A 21,628-nucleotide genomic window follows, 5' to 3' on the forward strand; every position below is an offset into this window, starting at 1 on the left:
AGCGATTCTCCTGCTTCAGCCTCCTGAGTAGCTGAGATTACAGGCCCCCGCCACCACACCCAGCTAATTTTTGTATTTTTAGTAGAGTCGGGGTTTTGCCATGTTGGCCAGGCTGGTGTCAAACTCCTGACCTCAGGTGATCCGCCCACCTTGGCCTCCCAAAGTGCTGGGATTACAGGTGTGTGAGCCACCGCACCCAGCCAGAGTTTCTTATAGGTATGAATATGTCTACGTCTTAGATACAGGGTGGTATAAAAGAACCATTTCAAAAATCTAAAGATATTTCCTACTTGTTAATACTGTGTTTCCTAATTGTTAATAGATCATTTTCCAGTACAAGCAGAACTAAAAATTCTTGAGGAAAACAACTACTTGGGAGTAGTTTTGCAAGTAACCTTGCAAGGATACAGCTCTTGCTTTGAAACTCAGACATTTTATAAAGATAAGACCTGTTAACAAAATAGAATCTACTTTCACATTCAAAACGTAACCTGGAAACTGCTCCAGGTACCACTTAGTTAACTGAAGCAGATAGGAAAAAAATAAAAAATAAAAAAAATAAAAAAACCTCAGAAGATATCATTGTTTAAATACACTCTATTTTATTTTGTCTTAAAATAGTTTAACCTTTATGCTACAGACTTATTTCAAAAAACAGAAAATCTTATCTTGCACCAAAAAATATATATATAACACTCTGTTTTATTATTTTTTCTCCAAAGACCATTAAATACTAAAGGGAAACAAAACCTAAATAATGAATGTAAAGAACCAATTTTTGTTTTAAAAACTAGAGTTGCACATTTGAAAACATTAATTCTAAGCAATGATTTGTCGTCACTGCATCAAGTCCACACTCACACTCCAGCAACAGCAGATCCATTAACTGCCAAGTGCATTGGTTCCTAGCCATACAATGGCTAACATTTCATTTTCACGGTAAGAGGAGCAAAAGGCTTCAATGGCCTCTGTACTCTTTAAAAAACAAAACAACAACAAAAATATTTCCTAGTTATCCAGTGATTTTTTTTTAAGATCACTACCTTTTAAAATTTGTTAAGAGAATAAGAAGTAAGTAGTGTTTTAAATAAAATGAAAAAATACAACAGCATCAGACTAAAATACGTGATTATTTTAAACAAACAGTGCACAATCTGAGGAAGTTTGGTTAGGGCACAATCATTTTTATATCTACATGGAAGTCACATCATACACATGTTGGAGAACAGGGATTGGGGTGCTTGCTTTGCCTTAAAAAAAAAAGTTTAAAACTAAAAGACAAAATAGTGTCCCCAGCTTTTTCAAAAACCTTTGTGACAGTATGAAAAGCAGGTAACAAACTTATTTTAAGTTAGTTATGGTGCTAATCTACTAAAAGTAAAGATGAACAAATGACTAAATTAGTAAACCAGACGATTCATATTGATAATTGATAATAAAAGCAAAGTTTATGGGATGTTTGCCAAAAATAAACTGAATGAAATAAACTGAATAAAAAAGAATGCATTATTCATTCAGTCTGGCCCCTACCATCAAAATGAAAAGACAATTACTGGAGAGCAGCAATTATAGGTTACATGGCAGTCATGATGATAAAACAGCTAGGTCACTGCTCTGTTTTTCACAAATCGGAGGGAATGGAAACTTTACCAAGTCAGTGGCATAAACCAATCTGTGACCCATGTGTACCATTTTAGCAGAGAGATTACTCTGAAGACAATGTCCTGTGAAGCATAAAGAACTACTTATGCTACCAAACGTAAAACTCTGATTAAGAAAAATCCCTTTAAAATAAACTTGAAATGTCACAGGAGTTGTATACCACGGAATTGTATCATTAATACCTTGCCTGAAACCACACTCTCCACTCTTCTGAAAACAGCAATGAAAGGAGAGTTGAAACAGTCTCTCTACAGTTATTAGGGAAATGTCCCGACCTAGTAGGGGAGAGCTGTCTATCTCGACCATCCCTTCCCCTCCCCTCTTCATCTTAATATCCAAATCTCTGTTCTGGTCCATTAAGTCAGGCAGTTGGGAGCTGGACTAGGAATAAGTGAGGGAAAAGTGCAAGCTGACATAAACGCAAAGGGCCAGAGAAGAGACTGGTTACAGCTCCACTCTGTTCCTCATCCACAGTGCACATAGCACACCAACTCTGTAGAGGATGACTATTAGGGACTATGAAGAAAATATGTCACGGGAAATCACCTGCTGTGTGGAATTGGGAAAAAAAAAATATGTGGTTAACATAAGAACAGGTCATGCAAAAACATTCATTAAAATGGGCCTCTGCCCTGATAGTGGGGGAAAAAAATAAGCTGCAAAAACTTCAAGTCACATAATCCACTCTATTCTCTTCTCTATGATTTTCCTGGAAAACACAGACCAGAAATTGTACATTTCTGCTTTGTCTAGTATTTTAATTCAAGTCAAAAACTATGTGTAACAGTAAAATTCAATAAATTAATCCTAAAGTAAAATGTGAAGGTCCAAGGATACACCAGTAGTGAATCTTCAGACGGTCCTACTTTGCTCTGGCCTCTGGGTCTTTGGTTTTTGTTTAGAATTGTGGCCATGTGAGAGATTGATTTGCTAAAATTGGAGGTTCATGATCTTAAAAGCCTGATCTAATAAAAGCAGAAAAAAAAAAAAAAAACTGATGAAGGACAGAGGCCAGATCAAATGAGATGTTATCAGAGAAGATCAAAGAAGAAGGAATATATAGGAGAACTAATGCAACAAGAAGGGTAAAGGAATAAACTTGTCTTTACAAAACAAAAAAAAAGAAGAAGAAGAAGAAGAAGAAGAAGAAGAAGAAGAAGAAGAAGAAGAAGAAGAAGAAGAAGAAGAACAGGCCAGGCAGGTGGAGGCAGGCAGACTCTGATGCGTGCTTATGTGGGGTGTGTGTCATTCATCTCAGCAGCCCCCAGAGCACCCACCCCTCACAGTGCCTTATGCAGAGCAGGCACTTGGTAAATTTGTTTGCTGAATGAAAACTGAAAATGGTAGTTCTCATACTCTTATGATAAGAAGAACCACCAGGGAATTTGGAGAGAGAGGCAAAGGGCCATAGTAATGGTAACAATGGAAACAAACACACACAAAAAAAGCAAACAAAAACCACGAAAAACAAAAAGTGAAGTCTTCTAAACCAATATTACTTCACTCCCCCTGTGCAGAATAGTGTTCTAACTCTAGGTATTGCTTTTAAAAGAATTCACTAGTAACTACAACATATTATAAGAAAGAAGGTAGTAACTAATGCCACAAAATTCCAATGCTGGCATTTCCTGAATTCCCTGAAGCTCCTACTACCCTTTGCTAATCCTTTTAGATACTGTAAAACTTACCAATTAACGTGCTTTGCATCTGACTTCTTATGGTACATTCTGATTCTTCTTATGGTATTTTTTTTTCTTAGAAGATAGAGGAGAAAAATACCCAAATACAACATCGGGTCCACTTCATCTCGGATGTTAAACAGTTGTTGCTACATCCTCTTTATATAGAGACCAGCTATGAAAGACAGCACTTTCCTCTCAGATTTGCAAGTGCCTGTAGCCTTAGAGGCCACGTAACTTTTCATATTCTTCCCAACAAGTTTCTATGTTCACCCATTATTTGACTAAACCAGAAAAAAAAGCCGAGGGAGAGAGATTTTTCCCACCGAACTCTTAATACTTTCAGATGCCCAGAAAACCTCATGGTGGGTATCTATCTGAAATGCCTCTGTCTCCAAGGAGACATTTTGCAAAGAGTTATTAATTATTGCAACAAGGAGACCAACTAAGTCACCTTAGTAGTATTTATAAACACAAAGGGACATGTCAATTATCTGTGCTGTGGGAAGTCAACAGGAGCAAACTCAGGAAAGAAGGCAGAAGACTTACTTAAAATAAAGAAAAAAATACTTTTAATACTTCTGTCTTCTATTTTTAAGGACAGGTTTTTAAATGCACATGCCCTACTAGGTGCCAATAAGGACCTGACTGATATGTGTGCGAATGCCCTAAGATGGAAGTGCCAATGGGGTGGGCAGATAGTGGTCAAGTCTAGATATTAATTTCATTATACAGAAAAATAAATACAAGATTCAAAAACTGAAACCCATTTTGCCTGGCAATTAAAATATTATTCTAAAAGGAAGATAGAGTTTCCTAAGATTAAAAGTCACCAAGTAAAATAAAGCTGTCTAATAAAATTCATCATTCTCATATTCCTACTGAGTGAAGGAAGAAATTCTTTTCTCTGTGATAAGTTATTTTCCTAAGTGACTTCTTTTAATTAAAAAAAGGGGAAGAGGAGGGAATTTTCCATGAGTTTGAATCCTACAAATGCCACAAACAGCTTCTGAAGCTGAAGCTATGACAATGAACTTCCATGTCACAAAGGATGAGGAAGTGGAAGGGAACAGTGCAGAGGAAACACAGTGACATTGTATTACAGTAGGTATTTACGCCTGCTATCCTCATCCAAGGTAAGGTCAACAACTTCTGCTGGTGAAGCCCAAGTCTGCTGGGGAGTCACAGCAGTCCATGACTGTGTTTGCCTGGTGCTAACATACTGCGTGCCCGAGCCATGCTTCCATGAAGAAACACTCTGAATCACACCACCTCGAGGATGAACACACCTGCAATCGAGATGAAGAACAAAAGCATGGTTAATTCCACCACAGGAAAAACAGAAGACGATATGACCTCAGTTGTACTGATCAACATTTTTACTAAGATAAACCTAGTATGCAAGTTCATAAAACCCACAATCAATATCCTTCCCTCCATCTCTGTCTCCCTCTCTCCCCACCCCATGACACTCCACTTGGTCCCTCTCTCAATTTAGCCTTAAAAAGGCCAAGGGTCTTATCTCAGCCGGAAACTCCTGAGCTGTGTCTAAATTAGTCACTGACCATGGGTGAGAGGATGTTTCTCTGGACTCATTTACACCTCTGGGATCTTCATGACAGGGCAACACATAAATCCAGAACAAAGATGCCCAAACAATCTTAGTCTGAACAAACCAAACAGTAAGAAAAATAGTTAAAACTTGTTCTTAAAATAAGCTTTATAATTGGTAATAATGCCTTCAAAGACAGTGACAGTAATACCCTTTTATAGATTAAATTTCTAAAAGTCTGTCAGTAACAGATCATGAATAAAGGATCAATTTCCCTTGTCCTGAAGGTCACAACAGAAGCACTTGGTTCATTCAACAGAATCGCTTACAATTTGGTTCCGTGAAAGTAACACAGCTGAATCTTCAGTTTAGATCCACTAAAAGGGTTCTATCAGAGGGACAGAACTGCCTTGTTAGCAAGTCATACCAAGAGTTCACTGAAATAAAATTGTTTCAGAAACACTGACAGTTTGAATTCCACATTCCAGTCAAATGATAGAATTGTGAACCTCCAGGCCAAAACACTAAGTTCTGACTCAAATGAGAGGAAGGCAGGCAACTCATGAGACCAATGCTATGTCCTCTCATCTAAACTTCCTGAGCAGACCTTAGGTAGCGTACGTGAGAAGTAACAAGTGGCATGAGTCCAGTCACTAAACTACCACAGTGGCTCCTGAGCAGCTGTCTGACGATCTGTAAGCAACAAATAATGCTGGGCCACTTGAGAATTTCGGCTTTGATTTAATGTTACCTAAACTCCCAGGTTCAAAAGAACATTCAGGTAATAATGGACAAGATTCAGTTGCAAAACTACCCCAAGGACCCTTAAGCTCCTGCAAACATGCCCTACTCCTACAAAGGCTTAACCTGGTAACTTCTCCCTTACTAAGAAAAGTTCCTAAGAACAGAACTCTCAGGGCCAGAGCAGAGGGCAGAATGCAAATTTGTTACAGTACCAGAAGCCCGTCATCTGTCCAGAGATGGGCTAAGTAGTTACTAACCCAGAGGCTACTACCTTTTCAAAGATTAGCTAGCGAAATAAATAGCAACATTAAAATAAGGGACATAAAGCCCAATGTCTAATTCATATCTGTTCAACCCATTATATAAATTCATATTAAATGACCATGTAGTCATGGAAGAATGTCAGCCAAAGGAGTCCATTCAACATTTATAGAAATGGTTTTGAGGACTGAAGGCCAATGAAACACTACGTTTACTAAGCGGTTTCACATATATTATCTCATTGGACAATTCCGACAGACCTATGAGGTAAGCGTGGAATTTGCTATCCTCACTCTACAGAGAGGGAAACTGAGGCTTAAACAGGTTACATGATTTGCTCAGACTCACAATGCTTGAAAGTGATAGGCCAAGGAAGACAGGTCGGATTTTGGGTCCAATGCTTTCCATATCATGTTGCTGCTTTACAGATATGTGTATCAAATTGGGTGTGGCAAAACACAGCTAAAATCATCAGAATACAAAGATAGGCCCAAACTAACAATTTAGAAGTATAAAGTTACTTGACAATTCAAAAGCTCACCTGTACAAGCACTAATTGAAGTCAAGCTGGCTAGAAACCTGGTAAGAATTCAGGCAATGAATGAGTGGCAGAGAGAGTCAATGTAATCTTTGGCAGAATTTCTAAAAATATCTTCGAGGTAAAAGAACTATATTGTCCCAATTGTTTATCTGTATTGTTCACTAAGTAATCATACAATGTAACATCAGGCAATGGCTTTTTAAAAAATCTGATCTAATCTGTTTATTATACAGAAGAAAAAACCTAGGCCAAAAGACAACCACCTAGGCTCTTAAACAAGTTAAGTATAGAACTGGAATAAAATCAGGTCTCCACTCAATGGTTTATTTTCCACTGAATAAGAATGCCTTCTTCAGGCTATACCTGAAGTTACTATAGCATGTTTGACTGAGAGAAGCACTGCCTGGTTCCCAGGGCCATTCAATAAGCAGCAAAGAAGAGTCTAGAAAGTGTCTGGCATAGGAAAAGAACTGGGAGAGTAAGAGGTTTAGAGACCATATCTCCTACTGAGGAATGGCTGAAGGAGACAGAATAGGAGACAGGGCACTTCAACTATCTAAAAATAGATCACTTCTGTAGTTATGTTACAAATGGTTCCAGTTACCAAAAACCAGCTTAGGCTACTTTAAATAATAAAGAGAATTTATTAGAAGGACACTGGGCACCTCAAAGAGCCTAAGATGACAGAACAACCCCTAACCCTCTCTATTTCTCCTACTTCAAAATTTTAGATTATCTGGAGAATGTGATGATACTACCTTTGGTCAAAAGCTTTCCTAACTCTAATTATTAATAGTTGTACATGGAATTCCCAAAGACGGGAGAATCACTGTGAGGCGGAAGCCACCATGAAAGGTACTATTTCATGCTCAAGGTAAAACTACTGAGAGCATGCTAAGAACCGTGAATCAGTTTTTAGAAGGCAAGTTTCAGATAATCATTGCTATAGAACAAAGCCACTAACAAATAGAATAAATTGCCTTTTAAGCGCTCAAGTAATTGCTGAGGCATCTGTCAGGAATGTTAAGGAAGATTTTAAGATGCCCTCCAAGGTCAACAGTGACTTTAACATTTGTTCAAAAACAGGCAAAACAATCATTAAAAGTCAGAATAGGCTGGCACAGTGGCTCATGACTCTAATCCCAGTACTTTGGGAGGGTGAGATGGGAGGATCGCCTGAGCTCACAAGTTCGAGACCAGCATGGGCACCATGGTGAAACCCCATCTCTATCAAACACACACACACACACACACATACACACACACACACACAAAATTAGCTGGGTGTGGTAGTAGGCACCCGTACTCCCAGCTACTCGGAAGGCTGAGGTGAGAGGATGGCTTGAGCGTTGGCGGTCAAAGCTGCCGTGAACAGAAATCATGCCACTGCACTCCAGCCTGGGTGGCTGAGCTTTGTCTCAAAAAAAAAAAAGAAAAAGTCAAGATAGTAGTCACAGGGGAAAAGAGAAGGGGGAGGTTGTAATTAGAAAGTAGTGCAGAGTGGCTGAGCGTGGTGGCTCACGCCTGTAATCTCAGCACTTTGGGAGGCCAAGGCAGGTGGATTCACAAGGTCAGGAGATCAAGACCAGTCTGGCTAACATGGTGAAACCCTGTCTCCACTAAAAATACAAAAAATGAGCCAGGCGTGGTGGCATGCACCTGTAGTCCCAGCTACTCCAGAGGTTAAGGCAGGAGAATTGCTTGAACCCAGGAGGCGGAGGCTGCAGGGAGCTGAGATCACGCCACTGTACTCCAGCCTGGGTGACAGAACGAGACTCCGTCTCAAAAAAGAAAGCACAGCATGACTTCTGTGTTTTGATCTGAGTTACTTGGGTATAAGGAGTTTGCAAAAATTAAAGATACATTATTAGTTACCTATACGTGTTATTAGCCAATAAGATATTCACAAAAATCATTTACTTTAATGATCTCAAACACACTGAATAAAATGAGAGTTAGGAGATGGATGAGGACAGAACAAGGCTTTTAACACATTTTTTTTAAACCACAGAGGGAAAAAACAGTCCATCTAGTAAACAGAAGGGTGCTAGAGAAATATTTCAACTATTTTATAAGACAGTATACATTACACAAAAATGTATACCAGATAGGGAAAAAATTCCAGGAGAAAGAGGGAGCACAATGGTTGTTAAGCCTCTGGAGTGGTCCTATAACAGATGTTAAGAGGCTCAAAATTTTGTGAGACAACATAAAAAATAAAGAGTTTCATGTATTATCACATATGCTTTTTCTGTATCATGAAACATATGAGGTAGGAACATACTCAACTGATTTTCAATTAGTCCAATCAATTGTATTACTAATCTGTATTAGTGCAGATACAGGCTTTGTTCTCACAAAGCGTTTAATCTGCATACAATTGGCGACAGGTATGAAACACAACCTAGAGCCATATTTTGCATTTTATAACCAAGAAAATGCTTGGGTCTCGCTTCCCAAAATGTTGGGGAAAATACATTATAAACAATATGGTTTGACAGAACAATTTCCTGTTCTTCATACACTAATATCAATAGAAAGGCTGCACAGTGGAAATGAAGTGTGCACGTGCACACACACACACACACACACACATACACAGAGAAGGCTCTGATGATCAACTTTTGATATAGTTAGCTTACTATTCTAGGAAAACAACATTAAAAATTAATCATTTTTACTCTCATTTATAGACAGCCTGAAGGTGACCTCTTAGATAACATTTCTACTTCTTTTTCCTAACTGAAGAGGAAATGAATCCTTGTGATTGTAGGGAAACACTCGTTTGTCTCCCTAGTTTTTTTGGAGTTAATGTTAGCAACAGGGCCGGGCATGGTGGCTCAAGTCTATAATCCCAGCACTTTGGGAGGCCGAGGCGGGCAGACTGCCTGAGCTCAGGAGTTCGCGACCAGCCTGGGCAACATGGTGAAACGCTGTCTCTACTAAAATACAAAAAATTAGCCGGGCATGGCGGCGTGCTCCTGTAGTCCCAGCTACCCAGGAGGCTAAGGCAGGAGAACTGCTTGAACTCGGGAGGTGGAGCTTTCTGTGAGCCAAGATCACACCACTGTACTCCAGCCTGGACAACAGAGTGAGACTCCATCTCAAAAAAAAAAAAAAAAAAAGTTAGCAACTGGTCCTATGAAGCAATGAGTCTCAAATACAGCTTCCTACACCAATTATTTTGCTGAGGAATAACCCAATAGAGTGAGACTCCATCTCAAAAAAGAAAAAAAAAAAAAAAGTTAGCAACTGGTCCTATGAAGCAATGAGTCTCAAATACAGCTTCCTACACCAATTATTTTGCTGAGGAATAACCCAATATTAACACCAATGATCACAGGATTAACAGACTAGAATGAGGTCCTCAGAACAGGTATCAAAAGGAACTGTTTCAACACAGTTCCAAAACATACAGATCTGGGCTATATGTATTCATCTTCCTAGAGCAATTATCAATGAGGTCGGTAGAAGGAAACAATAACAGGACCAAGGACAAAAAAACTTACTGGCCTGAAGTTCGTAAATTAAGAGTTTTGGCAAAATTAAGTGGGCACAGAAGAACTAGAGATGCTGGGAAAGTCTCCATCTCACTAGAAAAGAGCATCTGTGAAACTGGACTGTCCAAAAATTAACATCTGGAAATAACATTTAGGTAACACCAGGAGTTCAACACAGCAATACAAGGCAATCATAAAATATGCGTTCAACCATTAGTTCAGAAAGCATGCTTTCTAGTCTAGGACTAGGGGATACACAAAAGAGAAACGAATACATCAAAATCTAAAATAAAAGAATAGGGGAAGATATTAGCATTCAAGAAAAGAAAAATAACTATCAAAAAAGGTGGGGGCGGGGAGGCATATCACAACTAGAATTACTGAGTGCAAAGGCCAAACAAAATGCTTCCAATATGGAAAAATGGCACCCAAAACAAGTCAGGGCAGCCACAATTCCAGAGAACAACTCAAGGACCAAATCTGAGTTCTTAAAAACTCTTAAAAATCCAACAACAATGTAGAATATGAAAAGAAAAGAAAAGAACAGGACAACTAAATCCAAACAAAACATCTACTCTATACATGTAAATCAAATGAGAACAAAAAGATGTGGATCAAAACCTAAAACCTTTTTCCAAGTGATAACCCTGCCAGAAACACATCAATACTTCATAACTGCAACCCTAGACCTGTAAAAGAAATAAATTCCAGATGAGATACAGGCAGCCAAGGGGCAACTCTGAAGCAACCAACAAGAACGCCTCTTCTCCTACTTGCTTCTCAGCTTTTTAATCTCAATGTCTGAAAGATTATCAGGCTACTGATACAGAAGCTGCTGGGGGAAAAAAATGTTGGAAAGACTCAGTCCTAGACCCAAGATCAATATAAAAGACACCCTCACAAAATAATAAAGGAGTCAGTTAAAAATACTCCAAAGAACCTGTAAACTCTACATTCCATTATATGGACAATTTTAACCACCAGTGAGGTTTTAAAATGGATGTCACCTACAAGATATGATTTCCCAGGATTCAACCAATGAATAAGAATAAAACACAGCTTTATGCTTCAGAGCCTGTAAGAAAAAATCCTTGAAAATAATGTAATGTTATTTAAAATGTAGACAAAGTCACTTTGTTCAAGTGTAGAATAGGGATTGTGTGTTGGGGTGGGGAGAAGTGAGAATTTAAATTTCCAGGTTTTAATAGAAAGATAATGATAATTGTAACTCCAGATATAAAAATGTTGTTTTTTTTAAAAAAAGAAGATAAACATTTAATGATGAAGAAACATTGAACAAAGAAGCTAAAAATAAGTGTGGTTCATGCTGTAACATTTCTAGGCATAAGGAAACAATAAAAAGGGAGACGAGTTAGAAATTAATAGAGAACCTGACCAAGTGATATGTCTTAGCACAGAGTAAGAGACTAGATAAACAATACAGGTTTCTACCTATTCCTTCCCTATTTAAGTAGGAACCCATAAGTCCAATGAATTAACATTTGAAATGTAACTCAAAAGGAAGTTGGTGAACGAATAATATGTCCCTGGCACATCTGAAGATAATTCACACACATCAACCTGTCAGTGGGCAGGGTATCATAGTAGGAACCCTAAAATTTAAAAATACAATAGTCTAGAAAGATCTTGACACATGGCTTAAAAGGATAACTTATATCATAAGAAACAATGGTGAAATAAACCAAAGGCAAAAATTTGCTGATGTAAAGGAAGATATCAGTAGTTCTAGCTTTCTCATCTGGTGGGTAAGTCGGCCTAAACAGAAAAATGGAAGAGAATTTAATAGGAAAAAATTTGTAATTAAGGCAGAAAAAAAAAGGAAAGACTGAAAAATAAAAATTCTTTCCCACCAGAATAGGGAAAATAATCATTAAAAAAAGAAAGAAAGAAAAAGAGGCAGGGCACGGTGGTTCATGCCTGTAATCCCAGCACTTTGGGAGGCCAAGGTGGGCGGATCACCTAAGGTCAGGAGTTTGAGACCAGCCTGACCAACATGGAGAAACCCCATCTCAACCAAAAATACAAAATTAGCCAAGCGTGGTGGCGCATGCCTGTAATCCCAGCTACTCGGGAGCCTGAGGCAGGAGAATCGCTTGAACCCAGGAGGTGGAGATTGCAGTGAGCTTAGATTGTGTCATTGCACTCCAGCCTGGGCAACAAGAGTGAAACTCCATCTCAAAAAAAAAGAAAAAGAAAAAATGAAGCAGCCTTACAGGCATACTTACAGAATAAAACACAATAAATACAGAAGGCATAAATACAGAATAGAAGATGAAGTTCTAGGACAAGACTAGTTCTCAAAAAGTCAGAATTGGCCACTTTTGGGGAGATGGCATGTTAAACTACAAATTAACTCTACATCCTTAAGGTTCCAATTATTTGACTGAAAAATGCTCTCAAAGTATACTTAGATCCCACTAGAAAAGGTACCCTTAACATACATGTATCTGTATTTCATCTCCACTCTACACTTCTAAGTTCGTCTTTTATATAAAAGACAGAAGAAATGCTGGCAAATGTGCTTTATTACCTGGGTAACCAGAGTAAAATCAGATCAAAGAGCCAAGTAATGAATACACTATGTTATATACCTATTTATCAGAAAATCACAACTTCACTCTTGTGGCATGGGAGAAAAGTTGTTTGCTTTATACAAAACACACAAGCTCTAAAGTCTGAAGTTTGGGGGGTGGGTGGGTGTGTGCACGTGCGGTGGGGGAGGTGGGGATAAGAGGATGTTCCAGAATGTTTCAGAAGAATATCGCTGAAAGGGCTGGAACCAATTATTATGAACATACCTTAAAGCAGGAGTCAGCAAATGTATTCTGCAAAGGTATTGACTTTTCAGACAGTACATATCTTAGGCTTTGGGGAGGACATATAATCTCTGTTGAAATGATTCAACTTTGCCAATGGAGTGCATAAACAGACATAGATGATTACGTACAAAATGAACAAGCACGGTTGTTAAAATAAAACTTTATTTATAGACTGAAATTTTAATTCCCGTAATTTTCACATGTCACAAAGTATCATTCTTCATTTGATTTTTTTTTTTCCACCAGCCATCTAAAAAGGTAAAAATCATTCTTAGCTCACAGCCCAGACAAAAACAGGCAGCAGGCCAGAACTAGCCTATGGGCCACAGTTTGCTGACCCCTACCTTAATGAATGCCAAACTTCATAAAATTATGTTTATAATGCTACATACCAACTTGATGTCTTGTGGGGTTTTTTTAATCCCAAGAAACAAGACTCCCTTAGTTATATGAACATTACTAGAAATATACTCTGTAAAAACAGACCAAAATAACTTAAAAGTTTGCTTTTAATGAGAGACAAGGAGAGGTGCTCTAGGAAACCAGTCAAAGAGGCATGATGTCAGATGCATGTTTCCCAACTGTTTGCTCCCAGTATATTTCAAGGTAAAGTGAAAGGCAAGAAAGTACGAACGTGAGAGAAAAAAGTAGTGATACTTCTGCCTTAAATGAGAAGTCTGTCAAGCTAACTAAACATTTGCTTAAAAGAAAAAACCATCAGCTCTAGTTCACAGACATGTATGGTTGAAATGTTCGTGATATGAGACAATATATAACACACTCTAAGGCTCATATCATGTCTAAAGAAAAAGTATTTCTTAAGCCAAACAAAAGCGAGAGCTCCCATCATTCATTCATGCCGGCAATGCCATAAAGTCTACCATTTTCTTTTAACTTGTTTTCTGGTTAAAATAGAATTTATAACTTAAAATATCAGACTACTCCAATTAGTATCCTACCTTGCATGTTCCTGAACTCCCACAATCTCTACTTCACTATCTGAAGAGGCAATGTTAATTTCTTCATTGAGTGGTGCATTGCCAGCAGATGTTTTGTCACTTGCTAGGAATCCTGGGTCCAAATGACCTGAGAGAGAAGGGGAGAGAAAAAAGCACTATAATTTTATTTCTCATAAACAGTGGAAACAACTCATTGACAGATTTGTCATCTAGGTTTAGTCACGGAAACAGAATCACCCTGTGAGAGCTTGCCACAGCAAAACTGTCAAATAAGCTGGGGCAGTGTTCTTTGTTCAAACATTGGTTTTAAAAAAATAAACAGAATACATGCTCATGATGTATATTCAAACAACATGGCAGTACATAAAAGTATGAACTCAAAGTCTCTCACTCGCTACCTCCTTAGGATAAATAATTTAAATGCTTTGGTAAATACCTATATCTGTCTACCTAAACCATAATAAACTCTATATATTTTATGCTGTAATGCTTTCTGCATTCAACTCCAGTCAGTTTTTAAACGACCTGCATAACCACCTAGAAGGCAGTGGGGATCTCCACTGCTTATCATTTTAATAGAGCCAAACTTTAAACTGGAAAAGCCCAAAGGCACATATGGAACAATAACAGAAGTAATCTCTAATACCATATTTATCCTGGGATGCTTTGTGAAAGATTTAGCATATGTTCTCTCTAAAGAAACATAGATTTGACAAAATCTGACCCAAAACTACATCTAAAAAGAAAGACTGGAGGTAAATCACAATTTTGGCTCTGAGCAACTGAAATGTAACTTGCACATTGCTGAGAGTTCTCCTTAGAAACAAACCACAAACTCTGGAAAAACATAACAGTTTGTGGCACTGGGGCATGTAAGGACTTCTTCTGTAAGAGTCTTCCCAAAGCATGTATTATATGATGCAATAAAACACATTCTCCAACATCACAGAAAACACGAGCTTCACAGAACTCTCAATAATGGCTAAAGGCATGGCATCAAAGTACGTGGCTCTAAAAACAATTCTAGCAACAGCTAAAATAAATCGGCCTATGTGTACCAGCTCTTAAATGTTCTGATTTAAAAGGGTGAATTTTAGAATACCTAGGAGTTAACACAGAATAAACAGAGTTGCAATGAGTACAAATTCCCATTTACTCTCTAAAGGGTATTTTTATTTAAATATATTATGATCTGATACAAAATTATTTCCCATATTTAAAAAAAAAAAAATCTACACGACACCTAACCTAAACTAAACCAATGTAAAAAAAATAAAATTTTGGCTCACGCCTGTAATCCCAGCACTTTGGGAGGCCAAGGCGGGAGGATCACAAGGTCAAGAGATCGAGACCATCCTGGCCAACATGGTTGAATCCCTGTCTCTACTAAAAATACAAAAATTAGCTGGGCATGGTGGCGCGTGCCTGTAGTCCCAGCTACTCAGGAGGCTGAGGATAGAGAATTGCTTGAACCCAGGAAGCGCAGGTTTCAGTGAGCCGAGATCGCGCCACTGCACTCCAGCCAGGCAACAGAGGGAGATTCCGTCTTAAAAAAAAAAAAAAAGGAAAGCACAGAAAATTTTACATACAACTCTCTTCTCCCTTCACTCAATCCAATGCTTCAAGGTTATTGAGAAATCTTGTACTTCTTTTTTTTTTTTTTGAGATGGAGTCTCGCTCTGTTACCCAGGCTACTGCAACCTCTGCCTCCCGGGTTCAAGCAATTCTCCTGCCTCAGCCTCCCAAGTAGCTGGGATTACAAGCACCCGCTACCACATCCAGCTAATTTTTTGTAATGTTAGTAGAGATGGGGTTTCGCCATGTTGGTCAGGCTGGTCTCAAACTCCTGGCCCCAGGTGATCCGCCCACCTTGGCCTCCCCAAAGTGCAGGGATTACAGGTGTGAGCCACTACACCTGGCCAAATCTTGAATTTTGAATTTTCATACTCCTGTCACCCTTGAGTGTAAACCATTTGGAAAGCTACAGACAGTCACAAAGCAAGGCTTACAATTTTTGTACCTTCTGACCCTGTAAACCCATCCCTAATAATTTACTCTTTAGCCTTTAAATAAGCAAAATGTTATATCCAAAGATATTCATTACAGTGCTATGTAGCAACTTAGAAAAATGTATACTAACATATAAAGTATTACATATAACACTATAAAAATATGTAGATTCTGGGTAAAGCTGTGAAAAATAATCAAGTTTGAATATGATTGTGGGTCTTTTTCATAATTCTTTAGTACTATTTTTATCTTTTATCCTTCGACTGAAAAGGATGCATATATGTGAAAAATTTTTAATGCTTAGAATGGCTCCTAGCTAAACAAGTGATTGAGATTATATATCACAGTCTGCATGGGTTTGTAATCCAGATCATGTGGCACTGGCAGTGGGCACATATCTGGACCCTATAAGTACACAAAAGGTGGCATTTACCAGATAAAACCCTGTTTTATTAAATCTAGGGAGGCTGCTTAAATAGAATTGGTTAAGCCTTGCTTTGGTAAACCTAGATTCTTGTTCTGATCCCTAATACCTTGTTGTGGCCAAGTCTTCATCCAATTTCTACTTCAATGTTTTAGTCATGGCTATCCTCATGCACACTGTTCCAACTGTACTGCTAGGGAAGAATACAAAATCACAGACTCTCTCAATAATTCAGTCTTTACTGTTTATTTGTTTGTACCTGCAATAAATACTTGTGACATGCTATGCACTGTGCTAAGTGCTAGAAATACTATGGGGAACAAGGCAGGCATAGTCTCTACCCTCAATGAACCTGCAATATATGCAGAGATAATAAAAAGCAGTCTATTGCACCATCGCTTGAAAACTGCTCTGATAGGGAACATTCACCAGACTTGAGGGTAATCAGGGTAGCTGAGTTCTAAAGGAAGAGTAGGCACAGGTGAGGGGAAGTGGCATACGGAACATTCTGTTGTCCTTTAAGGTATAAAAGTTTGGTGAGATTTTGGGGTAACAGTCAAAAGAGTAATAAGAAACAAGGCTACCAAAGTCAGCAGGTCAGATCATGATAAGCTGTCTGGATTTAACTTCGAGAAGTAGGAAGCCACTTAACGATTTAAGCAGAGGAGTGACGTCATCTGGTTTTGCATTTTAAAGAATTTCTTTTCAGAGTATAGAAATGAAACTGATAGCAAGTAGGACAGGAAATACTGGAGGCAACAAAATCAGTTAGACTGCTGCAGCTTCCTGGGTGAGAAATGACTGCGACTGAACTAGGAAAAAAAACAACGGAAAATACTGTGTGTGTGTGTACGAATGGAGTTAGTGACGTTGGGAATTAGGCAAATGAAAAAACACAGAAAGTCAAAAATGATGCTTAGGTTTCCGACTTAGGTAAAGGGATAGAGTTACAGGGCCATTCAGTGCACTAATAAAAGCTGAGGGTGGTTGCTTAGGGCATGATGATAATGTGCCTTTAATATATACAATAAGCAGTTCACATAACTTAAGTTTTCACATAAATAATGAGTGTTCATAATAGCAGGACTTGCAAGCAGAGACAGACTAAGACAGGTGCCAAGAATGTTTCAAAAATGAGTGAAACTATCATGGAGTCAGTAGATGACAGTCAATGGTACAATCGGTACTGTTCTAAAGCTCAGGTCAGAGATCTAAAGAGGAAATACAGACTTGTTAAATCCTCTGCAATAAGTGAGAGAATAAAGATCATCCAGAAAAGTAAAAGTGGTCTATAGAACACAACCCAAGTATTGATGAACATAAATAATTAAGAGACAGGGTGGGGCGGTGGGGCGGGGAATTAGGCTTGGTGGTATGTAACTATAGACTTAGCAACTCAGGAAACTGTGACAGGATTGCTTGAGCCCAGGGGGTCAAGGCTGCAGTGTGCCATGATTGCATCACTGCACTCCAGCCTGGGAGAAAGCCAATATAGCAAAGCAATCTGAAGAATAATGAAAGGGAAGGAAGAGTAAACACAATTTAAGAAGTTTGGCTATAGAAGAAAAGGAGATAGGATGATACTGAGTAAGGAATATGGGCTTGAGGGAGGGGTGTATGCATGTATGTATGTACGTATGTATGTATGTGTAGTTTTTAACAATGAGAGAGACCTGTTCATATTCCAAAAGGGCAGAGAATAGGTTTGACAGCAGAAAGCTGAGGTAATCTGGATTTTGAAGAATGTGGCAAGGCCATCTGCAGAGTGCAGGTGTGGGCAGATGCAGAAAAGCCAAGAGGCCACTATGAAGAAAGAATCCTGCGTAAGGAAAAGGCGGGATTTATGGGAAGCACTGAGAGCCTGAATGAGGCCACAGACTAGGAAATTAAGGCAACCTTTAACTCTGTAACAAAGTGATTTTCTCCAGCTATGCTTAGCAGGTAGATAAAGGCTCAAAGTGTGCATCCAGTGATCAGACTGCCAGGTGAGTACAACAGGAAAGCCAACTCTACAAGTGACATTTGGCAAAGGACAGCTGGGCCTATATAGGCTTGATAGGGAAGGACATGAAGCTGGGAGAGGACTGATAAAGGGATGGGTGATTGGTCCAACGACGTAGAAAAGTAGTGTGGTAGAAGTAGCTACATAAGAGAATAGAGGCCAGGTGCAGTGGCTCACACCTGTAATCCCACCACTTTGGGAGGCCAAGGCAGGCAGATCACAAGGTCAAGAGATGGAGACCATCCTAGCCAACATGGTAAAACCCCATCTCTACTAAAAATACAAAAATTAGCTGGGTGTAGTCGTGTGCGTCTGTAGTCCCAGCTACTCAGGAGGCTGAGGCAGGAGAATCGCTTGAATCCAGAAAGCGGAGGTTTCAGTAATGAGCCAAGATCGCGCCACTGCACTTCAGCCCAGCGACAGAGCAAGACTCTGTCTCCAAAAAAAAAAGAGTGTAGAAAAGCCTACAGAGTAGAAAAGGAAAAAGCAGTAACGAGGGGTAGAAGGAAAACCAGCGATTACAAGAAGTAAAACACTATACTTTCTCCCTCTTAGCTACCCACAAAATACAAGCACCAGGGATCATCCATTTTTTGCCATCTTATCCCAAACTCTGTTGTTTTCCTTTGCTCCAGTCACCCACTGCTCACCCTCCTACAACTTTACCACTGCTTTCTGGAATGCCAACTTCACGGTAAAATACACTGAACTTTCTCTCCACCTCCTTGTGGAAACCTGACTGACCTTCCTGAAGACGTTGTCTCCCCTGAAGTCTTCTGAAGAGGAAGCTGCTCTTAACCCCCAATGCTGGGATGCAGATCACTTATAAATTACTCATCTCCATCCTCTTGTACCAACATCAGCAGGCAGTGCCTTCCAGGAGGTTACCATTTCACTGCCATGTACTGACTCCAGGACAGTTACTCATTCATGAAACAGTCCTGGCACGTGTCTTAGTCTCTCTCTACTTACAAGTCCTGCTATCATGAATACTAATTATTTATGTGAAAAAACCACCTCAAAACTGTCTGTGCCTACTCACTAAGAAGTAAGAAGCTGGGCTGGGCTAAATGGCTCACACCTGTAATCCCAGCACTTTGGGAGGCCGAGGCAGGCAGATCACTTGAGGTCAGGTGTTTGAGACCAAGCCTGGCCAACATAGCAAAACTGTCTCTATTAAAAATACAAAAATCAGGCAGGTATGGTGGTATGCCCCTGTAGTCCCAGCTACTCAGAATGCTGAGGCAGAAGAATTGCTTGAACCCAAGAGGCAGAGATTGCAGTGAGCTGAATTATACCACTGCACTCCAGCCTGGATGACAGAGCGAGAAGCCGTCTTAATCAATCAATAAGCAAGCAAGCAATGAGCTGAGCTCCAAGAGGTACTAAAAGCCACTTGTGATAGACTCACAGTAAGGGGTTCAGCCTGTTGGGATCCTAAAAATAAATAAATGAAATGAATTAAACCAAATTAAAAAGGCAGACTGTGGACAGGCAGGGTCACCATAACCAAACTCTTCTTCCTTGATCACTCAATGCTTTTAAACAACGGTAATTAAGAAAATACAACAAGAATATGACATAATTAGTTAATTCTTAGTATCTCTTCGCCCAGTTCCTATAACCAGAGTTCTAATTTATAATTCTACCGTCTCTAGTAGGAATGTTTTGTGAAACATCCATCATCAATATTTCTGAATAACCAGTCTTCACTGACTAGGATCCCGCCATCCTCACCTTACCACCTCCAATAGCCTTACTCCAGAGCTAGAAATATCATCACTTTATTTTTTATGAAATGAAAAGTTACTATGTTACTTTTGTTAATTTTGTACTGTCTTAAAAAAACAACACAAGGTACCATCACCAACATTTCAGATTCTTCTAACTTTATTCATTCATTATGGATCTAAAAACTAGTAATATTCCTTCCACACTGTTAGATAATCCAAACAATTCTGGCAGTGCAATTTCTGCCGTAAAAATTGCAATCCAAACCTGCTGGTATTTAACATGGTTATAAAACCCAAACAATACGCTAAAACTGGTCACTTAAAATTGGGGTCTGCTTTTTTTTTTTTTTTTTTGGGATGGAGTTTTGATCTTGTTGCCCAGGCTGGAGTGCAACAATGCGATCTCAGCTCACTGCAACCTCCACCTCCCAGGTTCAAGCGATTCTCCCACCTCAGCCTCCTGAGTAGTTGGGATTACAGGCATGCACCACCACACCAGGCTAATTTTGTATTTTAGTACATACAGATGGGTTTTGGCCATGTTGGTAAGGCTGGTCTCGAACTTCTGACCTCAGGTAATCCACCTGCCTTGGCCTCCTAAAGTGTTGGGATGACAGGCGTGAGCCTCCACGCCTGGCTTAGGGTCTGCTCTTATAGACTCTGGCCGGGGGTCTGCTCTTATCTGTATTGCTTGGTCAAAATACTAGTACAAGATAAAATAAGAGGCATGAGAAAGTGATGGGGGTGCTAAATATAGACTGCCTGGTAAATGTTAAGAACTCCTAGACTAATAGTGTGAGACATTTGCCAAATTTCCTGTCAGAGCCTTAGATAAATTGTGCCACGGAGAAAACAAATCAGCTAGGACAATGAGATGGGGACACCAAAGGCATTCTGGGATGCCTCTGCCTCTTCCTTCTTCTATTTCAGAGCCAGGACCATTAGTCCTTTTCTGTCACTGTAACCCTCTTCAGCATGCCACACATTCCTTTGGGAGCTCCAGTACAGAACCTGACATTCTCTGGCCTTTGGGCCTTTTCTGTTCTGCCCCTCCCCACCCCGCCCCACCCCCCAAGGAGGACCTCACAGGATTCCAATGGCAGAACAGTGCCTAAAGCATACACAGAAGTGAGCCAAAGATGCTATGAGGTTCTTCAAATACTGTCAGTGGTAGTAATCTTTTCCAGTTCTAAGACAAGAACAAGCCCTGTAGAGAAAAATGTAAATACCACAATTACCATATATTAAACTGAAAATAAAGCAGAGCACTTATATTTAGCTATTGTGACAGCTGGCTGTCTCTGTGTAGGTCTCTGCCTGTGTAGGTCTTTGGAAAGATAACTTCTTTCACTATATGAGAAAATTCTGAATTTTGTCCTCCCACTGCAGACCTTTTCAACAAGATAGAGTAAGAAAAAGTTACCAGGATAAGGTAGTTACCAAGATAGGGTAAGAAAAAGAAGCATAGAAAAAGTAGTAACTAAATTATCATGGAAAACAGTCTCTTTCTGTCTTTAAAGGAAATAATCCAGCTACTTTTTAAACTGTAAATCCACTGGGTCAGAAGTAGGCCTGAGCTTTGCAGCAAACTGAAGAGAAAGTAATATTATACACTGTATGACAGTCGCATACTAGGCATTTAAAAAAAATAATAATAACATCTTAAGTCACTACTCATCTAGCTTTAAAAACAAGCAAATTACTAGTTTTAGGTTTTTTGT

The 21,628-nt window shown here is 39.2% G+C and overlaps 1 protein-coding gene across 2 annotated transcripts in view; it reads right to left on the reverse strand.

Moving 5' to 3' along the window:
• Positions 1-3,417: 3,417 nt before the first annotated feature.
• Positions 3,418-21,628, reverse strand: part of LOC105538274 (chromosome unknown open reading frame, human C18orf25) — a 117,341-nt gene continuing 99,130 nt past the window's right edge. For both annotated transcript variants that reach the window (XM_011978084.1, XM_011978083.1), the window contains 2 exons: positions 13,739-13,865; positions 3,418-4,630 (listed from right to left, as the gene is read on the reverse strand). In XM_011978084.1, coding sequence (XP_011833474.1) covers positions 4,441-4,630; positions 13,739-13,865 — 317 coding nt within the window. In that variant the 3' untranslated portion in view covers positions 3,418-4,440. The remainder of the gene's footprint in view (positions 4,631-13,738; positions 13,866-21,628) is intronic.

This window comes from Mandrillus leucophaeus, unplaced genomic scaffold (genome assembly GCF_000951045.1).
Source record: "Mandrillus leucophaeus isolate KB7577 unplaced genomic scaffold, Mleu.le_1.0 Scaffold189, whole genome shotgun sequence".
NCBI classification, from domain to species: Eukaryota; Metazoa; Chordata; class Mammalia; order Primates; family Cercopithecidae; genus Mandrillus; species Mandrillus leucophaeus.